The 17,206-nt window shown below is 39.0% G+C and overlaps 1 protein-coding gene and 1 long non-coding RNA gene across 2 annotated transcripts in view; one reads left to right on the forward strand and one right to left on the reverse strand.

Annotated features, from left to right (window-relative positions):
- LCP2 (lymphocyte cytosolic protein 2) overlaps window positions 1-6,297 on the forward strand; it is a 26,614-nt gene extending 20,317 nt beyond the window's left edge. The window contains exons 16-21 of the mRNA XM_031060575.1: window positions 1-13; window positions 2,383-2,432; window positions 3,370-3,473; window positions 4,288-4,371; window positions 5,355-5,510; window positions 6,175-6,297. The exon at window positions 1-13 is cut by the window's left edge and continues 120 nt beyond it. Coding sequence (XP_030916435.1) covers window positions 1-13; window positions 2,383-2,432; window positions 3,370-3,473; window positions 4,288-4,371; window positions 5,355-5,510; window positions 6,175-6,297 — 530 coding nt within the window. The remainder of the gene's footprint in view (window positions 14-2,382; window positions 2,433-3,369; window positions 3,474-4,287; window positions 4,372-5,354; window positions 5,511-6,174) is intronic.
- Window positions 6,298-8,874: 2,577 nt separating this feature from the next.
- LOC115948370 lies at window positions 8,875-10,932 on the reverse strand. The gene is made up of 4 exons (XR_004082188.1): window positions 10,829-10,932; window positions 10,217-10,299; window positions 9,328-9,415; window positions 8,875-8,892 (listed from the first exon to the last, which is right to left on the reverse strand). It is a non-coding gene; the product is annotated as an uncharacterized LOC115948370 (long non-coding RNA).
- Between the last annotated feature and the right edge of the window lie 6,274 nt (window positions 10,933-17,206).

Genomic DNA, 17,206 nt, shown 5'->3' on the forward strand with positions numbered 1-17,206 from the left:
TTCACCATTATGGGTCATTCCTTTTGAATCTCAGCCTCTTGGTAGTTCATTACTGAGCCTGTGCCCTTACCTCTACAAAATGCTAATTAGTGCTGATCCTACTATCCAGGAGAATCCTTTATAGAATTGAAGCTCTATATCAGTGGAGCAGAGAGTGTACATCAGGCAGCCAAGAAAAAACCATGAATCCCTCTGTTTTATGGCAAGGAAGTTTTTAAAACTGATTCCTTGGAGTGGCCACCTAGAACAGAGGCTGGACAAGATTAAGAGGGTAAAAGCAGGAATTTATTGAAGGCCTTCCATAGGTACACCTTGGGCAGTCAAAAGCCTCTGAGGGGCTACACCCAGGATGGAAGATGGTCACGAGTTTTTCAGACAATTTTAAGTTTGGTTCATTTACATATCAGGGGTTAATTCTCCAATTACAGCTTCAGGTAATGAAGAAATTTACTCCAAGTTATCCCCCTCAATTCACTGTTGTTTACATCTCTGGGGCCTGAGACAGTGAGGAGTCCTTGAGTTCCAGGCCTAGAGAGCAATTGTTTTATCTCAGTGAAATGGGAGAACAGCAGCTGACAGGCCATGGAGTTTTAGAGCTATACACTAAAGCAGTGCAAGATCTCAAAAATGGAAAAGCTAAATCCTAAAGCATCGAGACCCTACACTGTACAAGGTTTCCATTCTTGAGACACCCATTGCTCTCCCGTTGCTTGCAATGTCCATGAGAATGACCAGTCCTTTTAGGAAGGGATAATCTCCTACAAAACTAGGCAGGATTCAGGACAAAGGGGGCCTGCACACTCTAGGACCCCTTAAATGTTAGAGCTGCAACTCCTCACACTTCAAAACTAAAAAACTCCACAGGCCTGGTTGTCTGGAATTGAATTGGAAAGAATTTCACCTCTTTTACTAAATTTTGCTCTAATGGTTGGTAATTCCTATTTAAAACTGTGAGCCTTGCTGCAATTTTTTCCCAGCTTTAACTTACAAATATTTGATTGTTATGCCTTCACTTGCTAGACAGAAGAGCCCCTAACTAAATTTTGATTTCTGATGTACCATGCAACAGACTTAGACTTTGATGACTTAGAGTGGGCTCCTTGAGTCCATGTCTGATGCACATTTTCTAATATCTGTATTTTTTTAATGGCTCTTTGATGAATTCCTCACAGTTACCATCATTCTCTGGAACTGCTGACACCAAAACAAATACTGCAGTAGCAATAGCAAGGTCATATGCAAATTGAACTATTCCTATGATGAACACTTCTGCTTATACTCAAAGAGCATTGCCAAATTTTGCTGTAGCAGAGGCCCCCGGGCTGACTGATTCTCTCCCATAAATCAAGTCATGATAGGGTGTTTTTGTTGTGCAAACAAAATTAGCATATTTATCTCAGAGCCTTTTTAACAGCTCATTTAAGCAGAAGAGAAATATGAAGAGTAAAGGAAAGGAGTGCAGGCAATTTGTTCTCAATTAGGTGAAGAAACAAACAAACAAAAAACAAACAAACAAAAAAAAACCAACACGGAAATTGAAGAGTGGGATTCCATTTTGAGCAGTTTTGGAGGTGGGTTGAGGTTGGCAGAGATCTCTGGATGTCTTCTGGTCCAACCCCCTACCCAGGCAAGGTCACCTTGAACAGGCTGCCTGGTACCACATCCAGATAGCATCTGAATGTCTCCAAGGAAAGAGAGAGATTCCACAACACTCTTGGCAACCTGCTCCAGTGCCTGCTTGCCCTCACATTAAAAAATGTTTCCTGATGTTCAGAGGGAACCTCTGGTCTTGTGACAGGGCACCAGTGAAAAGAGCCTGGCTCTCCCTTCAGATGTTTATGTACTTTAAAAGATCCCTCCTGAGCTTTTTCAGCTTCCAGCTCCCTCAGCCTTTCCTTATGTGGGAGGTGCCCCAGTCCCTGATGTTGCTGGCCTTTCCCAGCTTGCAACAAAATGTGAAGCCGCATTTTTATCAACAATGTTACAGAAGCTGCAAGAATAAGAATAACTCTGTAGGTGGAACCCCGCAGCGAGAGAGGTGTGAGAGCTGCTCCCTGTGCTTGCTGCTCTGGGGAGGGACAGAACCATTCCCTGTGGCAACTCCTCAAGCTTAATGCTCTCCTGCTTTGATCCTGCTACAGAAGTCTCTGTGGCCTTTACTGATTATCTTATTGCCAGATACTGAGGTCCAGTAAACTTAAGGTGGATCCACGTGCACAAAAAGAAGGAAAGAAAAACAAAAAGAAGAAAAGAGAAGGTTCTCCTCACCCTGCACAGCTCTCCAGGGACTCTCACATTCTGTAGAACAGGCACAAAGTCCAGATCAGGTGATCAGAGCACAGAAATGTTGTATTTATACTGACTACTCTTTTTTCAAAACAGTGCTAGAAACCTGTCCGCAACTGGCTCTCTACCACCACGCTTCCACCCAGGTTTGTATCCTACATCCTTACATTGTTTTTCTTTTTTAAGTGGATGAAAGTTAAAGGATAGTTTCAGTGCAGTCAATATAAAAGCTTTTTTCCTATGGATGTTTCTGCTTGGACTGGGAACAGAAAACTATCAAGTTCCTGAAAGGCATCTTGTGTATCTTACTTAGTCTGAATAAAAGATTTTGGGCTTTTTTTTTCCCCATGAAGTTTGGGCTTCCTGCCTAGTTCAACCAGCGTCAAAACTTTATAAAACCATCTTTTTCTGTATAGTACTGAGAGCTGACCTATGCAAATCACTGTGGTATGCTAATACTCCCCAAAAAGGTTAGCAAATGCTTTTCATGTGAAATACATTCCATATTTATCTCATAAAAAAAAAAAAAAAAGAAAACTTAGACATCAATTGCTTTACAAGTAATTTTTTTGCACATGGTAACAGCTGTCAATGTCCTACAGTGACATTTTTAACTTTCTAATTGCTGAGAAGGCAAGGGTTGCAAAGAGACAATGTTACTTCTGTATCTAAAGAAACCAAGATGCTCTTAAGTGAGTAACTGTGGGACAGAAACTGATAAAACGTCACCCCTATTTCAAGTTCATTTGTTTTTATGGAAATCTGAACCACAAGAGCTCAGTTAAATTCCCTGTGCACCAAGGATGAAATGATGTAAAGAACCTGGTTCTCATAGAGACGCCTAAATCTGATTTCAAATAATTTCTAGATGTCTCAGTACCAGAGTGCTGTATTGCACTAAATAGTTATTTAGTTGTTTGCACTGGGTGTTTGCTAATTTGCACTGTTCACATGATTTTTATTTACACCAGGGTGATACAAATACTTTATGCTTCATAAAATCAAGATCCTACACCCTGGGTGCACAGATGAAATTATTTTCCTGATTTTAACATTGTTTTTTCTACTCTTGTATCTCTGAAGGCAGCAACAGCAGATCTCCTTCCAGAGGCCCAGCTGACACGAGACCTCCATTGCCAATTCCTAGCAGACAGACTGTTCACCAGGCAAACACAGAGCAAGATGAGGTACAAAACATGAACCATAACTGTAAAGACACTGAGTTTTCTGGTTTTGAGAGACAACACCTTTCAAAGCTGTTTTTCCAGTCACTGTCAGGACACTACTGAGTGCTTTCAGTTTCCTTTTCTGTGTCAAACTGTAGTGCCTTATTTTGTCCTCATCAAGAAAAACAACAATAGTTGAACCCCAAATGAGCAAAATAAGAAAAATACTTGTTTTCTGGATTACTTGTTTTGCACAACTGCCTTCAAGCAGCATCAAACTTTCAGTTCTCCTTCCAGAAAACTTTGATGAGTAAAGGACTTTGTCTTCTAAGTGCATTTTTGCTTCACATTTCCTTAAATAAAACAAGTTTAGAGCAAACCACTCATGGTGATAACACTGCTGGGCAATCATAAACAGTGCATTCATAGGAAGTCTGCACAGTTGTCTCAGATGATAGCTAAAAACCAAAGAGACAGATGAAGGCAAAGGATGCCTTTGTGCCTAATGTCCAGGCAGACAAAAGAGAACATAAAAAGAACATTAAAAAAATCTTTTACTGAAAGTATTTGGAAATATCTGTTTTCTTAGCTTACCTGCAGGGGCATAATGTCTATAACTGTAATATTTTCAAGTTTATCAAAGTAAGCAAGTATTTTAAAACAGTTTAGCAGCACTTTCCATACCACAATAAATAGCAGCGTGATCTGTGACACACAGAGATTCTGACACACAGACCCACATATCCCTCACACTGCAATTTCTCTCCACTTATTTGCATGTTGCCATTCCCTGGCAGCTGACCTTGTCTTTGTCGTTGTCCTTGTCCTGTCCCAGCCCCAGGGCTCTCTGAAGGATGAGTGGTACGTGGCTTTTGTCAGCCGGCCCGAGGCAGAGGCAGCGCTCCGCAGGATAAACAAGGTACTGCAAACCCCACCCCTGTCTGGGCCACAGAGCCCAGCAAAATGAACTACAGCTTCAAACAAGGCTCATCTGTACATGTGGAGATAAATTAAATATAGAAAAATTATTTATAATATTTAGTATGTAATTATAATATTTAGCATTTAATATTAAATATGAAATTATATAAATACAATAAATATTTATTATAATTTAAATAAATTAATTTAATAGTAAAATAAATATTTTATTATATATTTATAGTAATTAAATATTGTTAAAATAATACAATAAATATATAAAAGAAATAATAATATATTAAATATATTATATTTAATAGATAATCTTTAATATCATAAAGATAAATAGAATTATTGCTGTGGGAGTTTTGGTTATCCTGTGCTGCCTCACAGCACTTGCCATGAGCTGAAGATGGCATGTGCACCATTCCAGTGACTTGTACTCAAGTCCAATGACTTGTACTAAAGTCCAGTTTCTGAGGTCCCATTCAGTGCCTTTAAGAAAGGGATTTCAATGGAAGAATTGTCAAAATAGATCTGAAATTAGGAAAAGCAGAGAGAGTGATAAACTATCACTGCCTTTACCTAAATGACACAGACAATGCCATTATTTTAAGCTGTCTATAAATCCATCATGTAGGAAACGTGATTGGCACTTAGTGGAAATGAACTTCTCTTTTGGCTAAAGTGATGTGAGGTTTGGTCTTTGATATTTCACTTCCTCCTTTAATGGAATCTCTCCCTCATACAACACCATTCCTTCCTTTAGAATCTGCTTTTGTAACAGAGAGGAAAGTTTGAAGCAGCAAACTGAAAGACAACACATTTGTCAAAAGACCTAAATGCTTTAATGGTGGAGTGTAGGAAGAAGATTTCAGAGAGAAAAACACTTGGAAGCACAAGTGCTCTAGTGAAAGGTGTTACACTGATCAAACCCAGGAGTGTGTGCTCTTTGTCATCTTTCATTTTTTCCTGTTTCAGGATGGAACATTCCTGGTGAGGGACAGCTCAAGGAAAACAGTGACTCAGCCCTATGTCCTGATGGTGCTGTACAGAGACAAAGTCTACAACATCCAGATCCGCTACCAGGAGCAGGAACACTTGTACTTGTTAGGAACCAGCTTGAAAGGAAAAGAGGTACTCTGTGTTTTTCAACTACTTCTCTTCATTTCAAGGCATCTCCTGCCTCATTCCTCAGTGCCAGGTGACTGTTCTGGCTGGAATTCTGCTTCTTGTCTCAGAGAATATTGTTATTGCTGGAAGCAGAATCAGGTTATGCTGTTTGCACTCAGGGAATGAAGAGGTGGCCTTAGAACACAGGCATTAGAAATCCACGTGCCTGGTTAGGGAATGTTTGTTTCCCACTGAGATACCAGATAAGGGAAATGCAGAGCTGAGAGCTAATCCATACCTGCCAAGTTCCAGCTTTGCTGCCAGTCTGGTGGCTCAGCCCCAGCCTGCAGGACTGTGGGTTTGCTCAGCACATTCCTGGCAGTTCTGATCCAGACAGAACCCCTGAACCGATCAGCCACCTCTGAACTCTCAAGTACATCAAGCACAGTGGCAACAGCATGTGTTAAACAGACCAAGACTATACAAATTAATTATACAGCATTGCAACAGCTTGTACACAGTTACTGAGCTACAGATCATGGCAGGAATGAAAACAGTTGATCTGGACCTTATATATATTTTTATAATATTGATAAATATTTAGAATTTTAAATAAAACTTTGTTTCTACTGGTTACTAATAATTCTGACATATTGGCCTTAGCCTTCTCATTTTTTCCATCCCACAGGAATTTTCTTCTGTAGCAGATATCATTGACCACTTCCAAAGAACACCCCTTCTTCTGATTGATGGAAAAGACAGAGGTTCAAGAAACCAGTGCATGTTAAAATATGCTGCAGGACATATTTAAATGAAACTTTAGAGAAGATCACATATAGTATTGAAGCCTCCTGAAGTTTATAAACTTCAAGATATTTTCCTTTTCAGCAAACTGAAATCATGAAGTCATTAAAATTCACAGTTTCAAAGAAAAAGGACTATGTTATTTTTAAATTATGCCTTAGAGTAGTCTATAAATATAATTTTCCTACAAAGTGTCCATTAATCATACAGCACATGAGAATTTCTTATCTTCCAAGATATGTATATCCTCTTGAAATTATTTCCACACCAAATTTGAAGAACCACAAAAAAATATCCATACAAGCCTCTGCTTACATAGGAGCTCTTTTTTTTTGGATCAGAATTGCAGCAGCAATTTTGTTATTTGGAGTGATACAGAGTAGACCCAAACATTGTCAAAGCTGTGGAGTAGACAAAAAGCAATTTTTTCCTCAATAAATCTAACTCTGCTCACTTCTATGAAAAGATAACCCAGATCTGAAAGACACACAGGTTTCAGTGGCACCAAAAACCCTTCAGCCCTGGAAATGCAGATTTCTGTCAGGATCTGTGTCTGGGTTATTCAGCTGTGAACTGCTTGTTCCCACTTTTCCAGGAAAACACCACAGCCACAGAGCACATCCTCTCTGCCACAGCACGGGGGATCCCATGCCTCAGCCCACAACTGGAATTTTGTATTTCCTACAATTCCCTAACCTCACTCAGAAAGAAGATTTTCTCCACACATATCTCTCTTCAGCTGTGTCTTTCTGAGTGAATCAAGCAACTGCATTTTTACAGGGAGCAGATCAACAAAATTATCATCGTGTGACCCTTACGTGGCAGAATCCCCCAGATCTCTTAGAAAGCACACATAGTTAGGCCAAACTTAGTTCCTCTTGCACAACTGCTTTCTGTTTTACTGTATGTTTTAAAGAAAAAAGGAACACTCACAGTTCAAAAATACAAGTTGTAGCTGAGGAACACTGAAGCCCCTTTGTTAAGTGGGATTTATCCAACCATTTGCCTTGGGTTTCAATTTCTCTTGTGGTCTGACAACACCTTGGTTTGATAATTATGACTTTTGTCACCCTTTTTCTCCTTTAAAGCCATGGTGTCTATATCAGTTAAAACACTGGAACCAAAATTCAGGGTAGAAAATACCTTCCATAGAATCTGTGAAGCTTCCCAGATCACAGTGAGATTTCATAGACAGTTTTCCTTATAGACATATGTTTTGTAAGTGTTGCTTTCAAAGATGTTTAGGTAAGAGCTGGAATTCAAAGATAGCAAAGTTCATTTCCACGCAACTATGAGTCCAAAAATAAAGGTGAAAAATAAAATTAAAAAAATTCTTCAGCTGACAAAAGCTGCTTCTAGCCCAATATATTTAAAAAATAGACTAGTAATCTGGTGAAAGAAAAGTCAGTTCTAATCTGTCTTTTCCAAAAACAGTTAAATTTAAGAACATCATCCCCATATCACCACTGACTCTTGTGAACTGTAATTTCTTAATTGCCCTGCCTTGAAAAATCTGACAACCCAGAAACACCTTCTATGGAATTGTGTTTTATTAATTTTAAATCATCTCACCAGCGAAAGAGAAATAAAACATAAACCAGCATGACAAATTCTAACACTGCATATTTTTTAAAAGTAGAATAAATCTGTATTTGATTATTCAGAGAAATATATTTGGTGTGAGAATAAAGCAGCATCTCAACATTCAAACATGTCAACAAGTGAAGTATGATTGAATATTTATTGTAATGAACTACATGAAAATAGTGGCTGTAAAAATGTTGGGCCAAGAAGAGTTCAGGATTGAGCACTGAAACCACAAACTCCTCCCTATTCTTGTAGCTGGTTGCATTAGAGAGTCATTACAGAAACTGGAATGGAAAGCATTTTTGGTTTTCCAGAAGTAATCTTCTCTTTGACCCCTTTCCCAGCAACATTTTTAAGACGAGGAAGGCAGCTCAAAACACAAATTGCAGTTCCTCCTTCAGTGGCAGTTTCTTATCCTGTTTCCCCAGGCACAACTGAGACAAGAGACAGTGACTTGAAGTAAATTTCAAATCTTTGCTACTGCTCCAACACATTTTTGTTTAAAAGGAGAAAACCACGTGAGAAACTTCATGCCCAGTTTCCTGACCTTTTTAATTAATTACATCAGTCTTTCCAGCCCTAGTGGGCTTAATTTGGGAAATGTGGGTTGAAAAAAACACTCTCAGAACCAATAACCTAGTTTTTTTTCCATTCCACATGTTTAGCTTAAAACAAAACAGTCTACCTGCAGGAAACCATGCTATCATTGTACAGTTCAAACTTAATTAGAAGAAAGAAGAAGAAAGAAGAAAGAAGAAAGAAGAAAGAAGAAAGAAGAAAGAAGAAAGAAGAAAGAAGAAAGAAGAAAGAAGAAAGAAGAAAGAAGAAAGAAGAAAGAAGAAGAAAGAAGAAAGAAGAAGCACCTTCAGCAGTATTAACAGAAAACAATACATAAAAATGGATGTTACTTAATCAGTCAAACTCCAAGCCTTTTCTTCAGCTTCTCTTAAATCTTTGGATTTCATAGGATGGTTGAAATTCAAAATCAGGTCACAAAGCAGTAGCTGGCTTTCCACTGAAAGACAAAGGGCACTGTATCAGCATGGTATTTACTGAATGACAGTGAGTGGTAATCTACAGACAGCCCTGTTTTAGTGTTCATCTATCAACTTATTCAAAAGGTTGAAGGGTTGCCTTGTTTCAGTTGCCTCAAGACGGTTATATTCAGTTGGTGTTAGCATGTTAGCAATATTTTCATTAGAAGACTCTCAGTGTTCCTAGAAAGGAATGACTGATCACTCAGTAGGTGTTTGCCATGCTTAACTAACATGATTCTATTGCTCTCTAACTGCTGTTCCATTAATTTTTCAAAACACAAGAGCAAAGCTATTCCTTCATTACATTAAAACCCAGTTGTCTGACACAGAAAACCAGGCCATTCCAACTGCACACTCTCAGAAGAATGTCTTACACAGTTTTGTGTTTAACTGGATGGTGAAGTCAGAATTACCATTTATTTTCTTCAACTCATTGGACATTATGTCAACATTTTTAATCGCAGCCTCAAGGTTAAACTGTCCATCAGAACTTTTGATCACCTGTATGAAATAGGAATAAAACATGACTGGCAAGGTATATATGATTATGAACTCATTGATACAGATAATCATAATACTCATGACATTTTTTCTTTCATTTTCTTAAATAATATTTTACAAAAACTTCCCCCAGTTTATAATTATCCACTTAGACATGGCAAATTACAGCTATGGAATGTGAGCACTAAACACTCAGGGCTGGGTTTTTTTTTTCTGTCACGTTTTTCTTATAGAAACAACCACCGAGAAATTAATCATGTTTATGAATTCCTCTCCTCATCATTTTTCATGTTTGTTTTTGACCAAGTTTTTCCTACAGAATCAAAAATTAATCGAGAATAATCATTCAGCCACAAGATGGAGCTGCAGGGACGTTAACGTGATCAACACACCTGGTCACTATTAACACTGAGTGCTAATGAACCTGTCAAAACATGCCCAGAAACATTTGTAATTAGTTTATAACCAATATTTTCTTGTCTACTTTAGAAATCATATTCCCTGCTTTTAACATTTAATTAAAAACCAATCAAAATCTAGACACAATTAAGACTATTAACCATTTGAAATGAAGTATAATTTGAAATTTCAAATGTGTACTACACTCCTCTTAAGGAATTTTTCCTTATGAAAAATTTCAAAGAGAAGTGTATATAGTAAAATTTCTGGCCTAGTTATATGCTCTCTACTTATCATTCAGAAATTCTAAAATGTGGAAAAACTCTGGATGATTAATAAATAATGTTCCTCATATAGAAAATCTCAGCACATTAAGAAGCATGACCAAAAATATTAACATACATTTAACATAGATTCCTTGTCTGAGTCTCTTTTCCCTTCAGTCAGTGGCTTTATGTTGAGTTCATCAGTCATGGCTGAGGCTTCTAAAAAGACACCTCCAAATTAGTAAGGATTAGGAAGTATAAAATACATACATGGAAATATCTCCCATTAAACATATAATAAATTTTAAAATATAACAACTAGACATTAGTTTTATTAGTGTTATTTGAAAGTAGAGTCTAAGAGCTCAAATGGTTTTAATTCTTCTGAGGAAGAATCAAAAGTTTGGATTTTGTTTATTTTACTTTCTTTACAGACAATGTTTCAGATTTTTTTCAGGAGTTCAAGGTGGAATTACTAACAGTGAGTAAGTTTATGAGTAATGGTGATGAGGAATTTCTCAAACATATTCCTGCACTTTTTTTAATTGAAAACTTTCCGAGAGATCTAAAATTGCAATTGGTTTCTAATATCATGGAAGGAAAATCTAAAGGACACACAAAAAAAGTGTTGACTGTCTATGATGGTGCATCTTTCCCTGGCCACACTATGATCAGAGGTTTTTTAAGGGACTCTAAAACACTCTTTTGGCACCGTCAGCTGGTCAGTAACAGAGCTGAGGTTAAATACCAGATCCCTGGGCTGCTTCTTCCCCCATTCCTCCTGCCCGTCTCTCCTTACACCTCAGGACACCTCTGGGCGAGCTGAAGTGTGTGACAGTCACTGGAAAGCTGTTCAACCCTAAAAAAGGGAGAGAAAAAAGGGGAGGAGGGTTATTGCACCCTCAAAGGGGTGTGTTTTCAGAAGGGGTGCAATGACATGAGGCAGAGGGTGCTCAGCTCTGGGGCAGTGTGTCCCCCTTTGAGTGTCCTCCAAAAAGGCCACAGGGAGGGCACAGCTCCTTTGGCCTCCTGTGGGTCACTGCCCTGCACCAGCTCCCCAAAACTCCAAAATGAGCTGAACTATGGTTTATGTTGGAAGGCACCATAGAGGTAACCTGGTTCTGTCCCCCCTGCCATGGCAGGGACACTTTCCAGTGGCCCAGGTTGCTCCAAGCCCTGGCCAAGCTGGCCTGGAGCTCTGGCAGGCAGCAGGAGCCCTTTCCCCAGCAGTGAGGACATGCCCTGGCCAGCTAAGTGTGTCCCCCTTTGAGTGTCCTCCAAAAAGGCCTCAAGGAGGGCACAGCTCCTTTGGCCTCCTGTGGGTCACTGCCCTGCACAGGAGCCAGTCCCCCAAAACTCCAAATTGAGCTGAAATATGGTTTATGTTGGAAGGCACCATAGAGGTAACCTGGTTCTGTCCCCCCTGACATGGCAGGGACACCTTCCAGTGGCCCAGGTTGCTCCAAGCGCTGGCCAAGCTGGCCTGGAGCTCTGGCAGGCAGCAGGAGCCCTTTCCCCAGCAGTGGGGACACGCTGCTAGCACAGCCAGGATGGGCTGGTCCCTCCCTGCAGACCCCCCAGGGGCAGCCCCAGGGCTTCTCCCAGCAAGGAAAGCCCCATGGTGTGTCCCTCTCCCGGCACATCAGAGGTCAGTGGACGGCAAGTGTCCTGGAGGAGTCACAATTTTAGGAGTGGGTGGTAAAAAGTAATTGCTAATGTGCAAGAGCTGAAGAAGAAATGGAGAAGAGAGGACTGAGGTGTCAGCAGGGGGTGGTGGATGGGGAATGAATTTCCTGCTGGCCTTTGAGGCCCTGCCTGTGGAGAGCTTATTGCATGTGCAGCAACTAATTTATAAAAAGTCAGTTCCTTTTGGTCATCAATTCAAGTTCACACGGAGTAAAGTAAGTAATACTATTTGAGCAAAGCTTAATAGTGAACCTGAATTGAAGAAAGCCAAGAGAGGCACTTTGCTAGACAGATTTATCCATTTAGACCATGCTCAGTGTTAATTTAGCAATGACCACTGCCCTCAGAAGCGCATACCTGACTTGAGTTGGAATCAACAAAACCTGCTAACTAATGACCTGGGCTTGGGAACTGCTCATTTCTTGCCCAGCCTGTGCTGTAGTACTTAAAGCCAGGGACACCAAGCAGAGGAATGGCTGTCAGCACTTTTCTTTAATTTACTGGAACCACTTTTCCTGCTGCTCAGCATTCATCTGTATTTTGAACTTGCTTTTTGGCACCAGTGGAGAAGGAATAACCAGCACCTCAGAGGAGAGTGGAATTACTTGGATGTGCAGTAGAGAACAGATGGACAGGATGTGCTTGGGATGTGCTTTCATGCTATTTCTTCTTTAAAACAAAGCATTCTAAATGTATTGGTTTATGACTGAATTGGAACTCAGAACAGCATTTTCTGGTATGGCACAATTAAACTGTGATTCAAAGAGAAAACATGGTGTGCTGCATACATTGTGGGGCTTTCTGGAGATGAGAAATGCAGAGCAGGAAACCCTTCACACATGCACTAATTCCTGTACTACAGCCTTTCAGTTTACAACCTCCTGCCAGCACCCCACTGCAAACAAGTTAACTGTGCCTTTTCTGTAGCCTCTAAGGAAAAAGTCCAGTTGAAGCTGCTGATTTTGCTGGTAGAATACAAAATAGAGCTGTGTACAAAAGACCATACAAGGTGGTTTTATATATTCTCTAAATACAAAAGAACCTACAAAAGTTTATATAAATATAGATACAAAAAAGCAAAATGGTAACCTAGCAAGGTCCTGAAAATATTCACGTCAGTAGAAGCAGTTATTTCCTTCACTAACCTGTAAAGAATGCTTCAACTGATAAACCCTGTTTCTGTCAGTTTACCTTCTACATTTACATGGGTTTTTTTTTCATCATATAAATAATCATTCCCATTGCACTTAAATTTCTCTGTATAAGGAAAAATAGATTATTGTAATGACCAGAAAAATTAAATTCAAAATATGTACAATAAACTGAGTTGCCAGAACTATTTGGACAAACCAAATAGAATGGTTCTTAAATGCAGGGCCTTTCTGAAAATAATCTTCAACAATGTGAGATATTAACCAGCAAGGTGACCAACAGTGCAGGAGATTGACTGTATGCAGCATTTTTTTTTTTAAGAGAGTAAGAGATATTTAATTTCTACACCTGAATTTACTTGGAACAGAAACACTTTCTGAATTTTCTTTATAAGGCAATATTTCAAACTGAAACACTGAAATTACAGGTTTAAATTATTAACTTATACCTCTGTGAGGAGCATTCTCGTAGGTGTTGCTGGCAGTTTCACATCAGTGTTTCAGTTTATGAGCTGCAGTTTGCTCTTTGCCTGAAGTAAACCCACAGGTTTATGTGCAAAGATACCCAGAGCTGAAGCTCTTTAATCACTGGCTGGTCTGGCCATGGGTGGTACTTTAAACACAAAACCCCTCTGTACCCAGGGGCTTTCAGAGAACACATTCACTTGTGGCAGATCAGACACGTTTATGAATCCCTGATAAAGACAGAATTACTACCAAACCAGTTCTCTAAGGAGGGGAAAAGATCAGGAGGACTAGAAATAGATTTCAGGATGCAGAATTAGGGTTATGATGAGAATGAGCAAGCTCTGCAGGCAGCTAAAACAGGCAGATCAATCTACAGCACTGCCTTCCTCACCTCTGCAGCAAAATTACCCCAAATATAACTTCAGACAAAATAAAGCAGTTAAATACACAACCACTGGACAGGAGAATCTGAAAACAAAGGATATACAAAATTATTTTCTTGCGTAGTAAGAGATGAAGTAGAAAGAGAGAAAACATGATCTTGTATTGTATCTTATGGTTACAAAGATGTTTTAAAGAAATTGTTCTAGTGGGAAGTAGAAAAAATGTATTGACTTCAAAATAATATTTTAGTGAGCAGCTTAATAAACACTTAGAGAGTCTGTCCTTTAAGGAAGTCATATTTATGCCACTGCAGTAACACAGTCACCAAGGTTGAAAGAGACCTTCAGGTTCATCTAATCCTGCCATCTACCACCATAATCATCCTTAAACCATATCCCCAAGAGCCTTATAAAGTTTTACTGAAAGTATTACCATTTGCTGTTACTGTGAAGGCTTTAGCTTTCATAAAAAATTCCCTAGTGGGTCTAAGACAAGTGTTTAAAGTTTCAATGCATGCTATTAAACTTTCACATGAAAAGCTTTGACAAAAGAGAAACTGATTTTTTACCATTGCCTAGGTATAAAAAATTTTAATCCAGATTGCAAGGGAAGTCAAATAGAAACCAAACCAACACACACAAAATACAACGTAACCTTGACAAATGACAGCAATTTCTGATAAAATAATGTATTTCATAAGCTCTGGAGCAGATGTCAAATTTGAAGTGATGAAAACTGCTAAATGCCAAAGGCCAAGAAAAGCCTGACCAGACCATGGTACAAGCAAAAGCCAGACTTTGTCTTTGAAAGTTACAGTCCAAATAGTACAGGCAAAGAGTAGTAGGTAGAAAAGGGTGCTAAGCAAATGGCTTTGCCTTAAAACATGCTCATGAAATAGGGAGAGTAAAGCCTGAGTTAAAATACATATTTGTGGCATATATTATATGCCATAAATATAGTGGTATAATATATTTATGCCATAGTATAATAGGTGAAACCTGCTATAGTTAATAGGTGAAGTATAATGTTATAGAATATATGAAGTATAATGTTATACTATAATAGGTGAAACCTGTTTGCTCGAGTTTTCAGCCAGAAAACTTCAAGAAATTATGTAGCACACAATGTTACATGATATAACACATAATACAATTTTCTGAAACTGTTTTAATAATACTCCATTAAGAAAATATTAAAACCAAAAAGTTGCACCTACAGAATGAAAACCACTGCAGCCTTTCACAGAAGAAATGTAATTATTTTAAAAGAATAAATAGCATAAGCTTATGCCTTGTAGATAGTCTGGAAGGTGTTCACTTGGTGATCTGGAAAGTTTTTTTATGTGTAGTAATATGTATATAAAATATGTGTAATAGGTTCTGAACTATAGCTTTTAAGTGGTTCTGAAATGTAATCTTCAAGGTAATTATATGGCCTGTTAAAGATTGGAATTTCAGTAACTGAAGATGAGTGCACATCTAAATACAGATGGAATTGTGTGCTGAAGCTGCTTAGTCAGTATAAATGTCTTTTATACAAAAATAAAGGTATATTTCCTGCAGCTCATTCATATATAACACCTGTGCTGCTTAATTTTTTAGTAAAGTTAGGTAAATAGGTGTGGAGTTTCTTAAAAGATGAACAATAAATATCAATTAGGTTCTGGTGGGATAATTTGAACAATTAATCATGAATGCTATTTTTAGTGGAACCTGGGGAGATTCACAAATATTTTTGCTTTCTTCATAGTCCAAATATCATGGAAAGGGAGAGCTACTGGTGAAAGCTTGGCATGTAAGCTCTGAGCCACTGGAATTGGGAGGCACAAGTGATCTTGCAGTGTTTTCTAAAGTGAAATTCAGATACATTCATGAGTTGAGTGGAAGAATTTCAAGAAGCATCTAGAAATTCCTCATGCTTTCAGGATTTCACAAGAGAAGTGATTTCTGATGCTATCAAATATTTTCCCAGCTCAACATAAAACCATTGAAATGACACAGGGTTTGACAGCAATTCTGAACCTTTACCTGTTCAAAAGCAGCTGTCTAGAACCAAAGAACTGTGTCTGCTTCTAGTTCTCAGGGACACTAACATCTGCTTCTCTACAACCTCTCTCACCAGATGCCATGTGAAAAGATTTTGTTCATCCACCCAGGGAAAGTAAGTTTATAAAGCAAGGAGTTGTGAAATTGTCTCCAGTCCTAAGAAAGCAGTGAATCCAGTTTGTCTTTTGGAAAGTGCTGAGCCCTTTTGACTGAGATGTCATTGCTGAACAGCTCTGTTTTTACAGATATTTCACTACTGCTCTTTTATCTTCATAGATTTTTATAGCAGTAACACCGTGCCTGAAATACTGCAGAGAGAAATAAAGGAGTGTGCTAATGGCAGTAAGTCAAGTTTATAATTTGCTACACTGCAAGTTAGCCCTGCTTCATTTAAATGAATTTAATACCTCCAATGTAATGGTCAGAGGCACAATGTAGATATTACAGCTTCTATTAGCTGCTTCTATTGTAATTATCCACACTATTTTTCATTTGCCAGCTTGCATACATTACTACATGAAATGCCCTATAAACATTAGAGGTACAGAAATGAGAACTGAACAAAAGAATTTAATTCTGCTCAGGGAAATGGTATTATCATTTTGAAATCACAGGTTTGATTACTTTTGTTGCTTTATCAGAAGATTTCTTTGTGATTAACTCATGGCATGGCCAGGAGGAGGCACAACAAAATATCCTGAAGCAATTCCTGTCTCGGCTGTTTGAATGGACATTTCCCTGTAACTGAGGATTTTTTGCATTATTTCATAAATAAAGACTTCACTCTCGCAACGCTGTTCATACTCTACAAATACAACTGTGTCACAAATTCCACCTAACACACTCTCAGTATTGCAGTCTCTACAAGATAAAACTGGCGAGCAGCAAGAGGGAAGCCACTAGGTGCCCTCGTTCCCACAATCAAAGCGTGTTCGGCAAAGGAAGCAGAAAGCAGAAAGGCTGGTGATTCAGCCCAAATGTGAGAATGAAAAATACCTAAGAGATGGCAGATAATTGATGCCACTGCCTTGAAAGCCCATTGTGTCATCTGCCCAGCCAGGGATGCTGTGATCCCGTGGGAGGCTGTGGCAGGGGGAGGCAATCCAGGCACTCCCATTCTGTACTGGCAGTGATTGTCCCTCCCAGTGCCACCCTCAGCAGGGATTGAGGCATAGCCAAACAACTCCGAAGGAAGCCTTTTCCCTTCTGCTGATGACAGTGACAGCTGAGAGGGCTGGGCCTCCTCTTACTGAAGTTCAGTGGTCTTCAACTCCAGCCTGTGCATTTATCTTGTGGAAAACCTCATGTCTGCATGTCCTGACTCTGTCTGCACAAACCCACCAGGTGTGCACCTGGTGAAAAGCTGCTTTATGTTCTAAATCAGCAAACTGA

The sequence above is a fragment of the Geospiza fortis genome, unplaced genomic scaffold (genome assembly GCF_000277835.1).
Source record: "Geospiza fortis unplaced genomic scaffold, GeoFor_1.0 scaffold413, whole genome shotgun sequence".
NCBI classification, from domain to species: Eukaryota; Metazoa; Chordata; class Aves; order Passeriformes; family Thraupidae; genus Geospiza; species Geospiza fortis.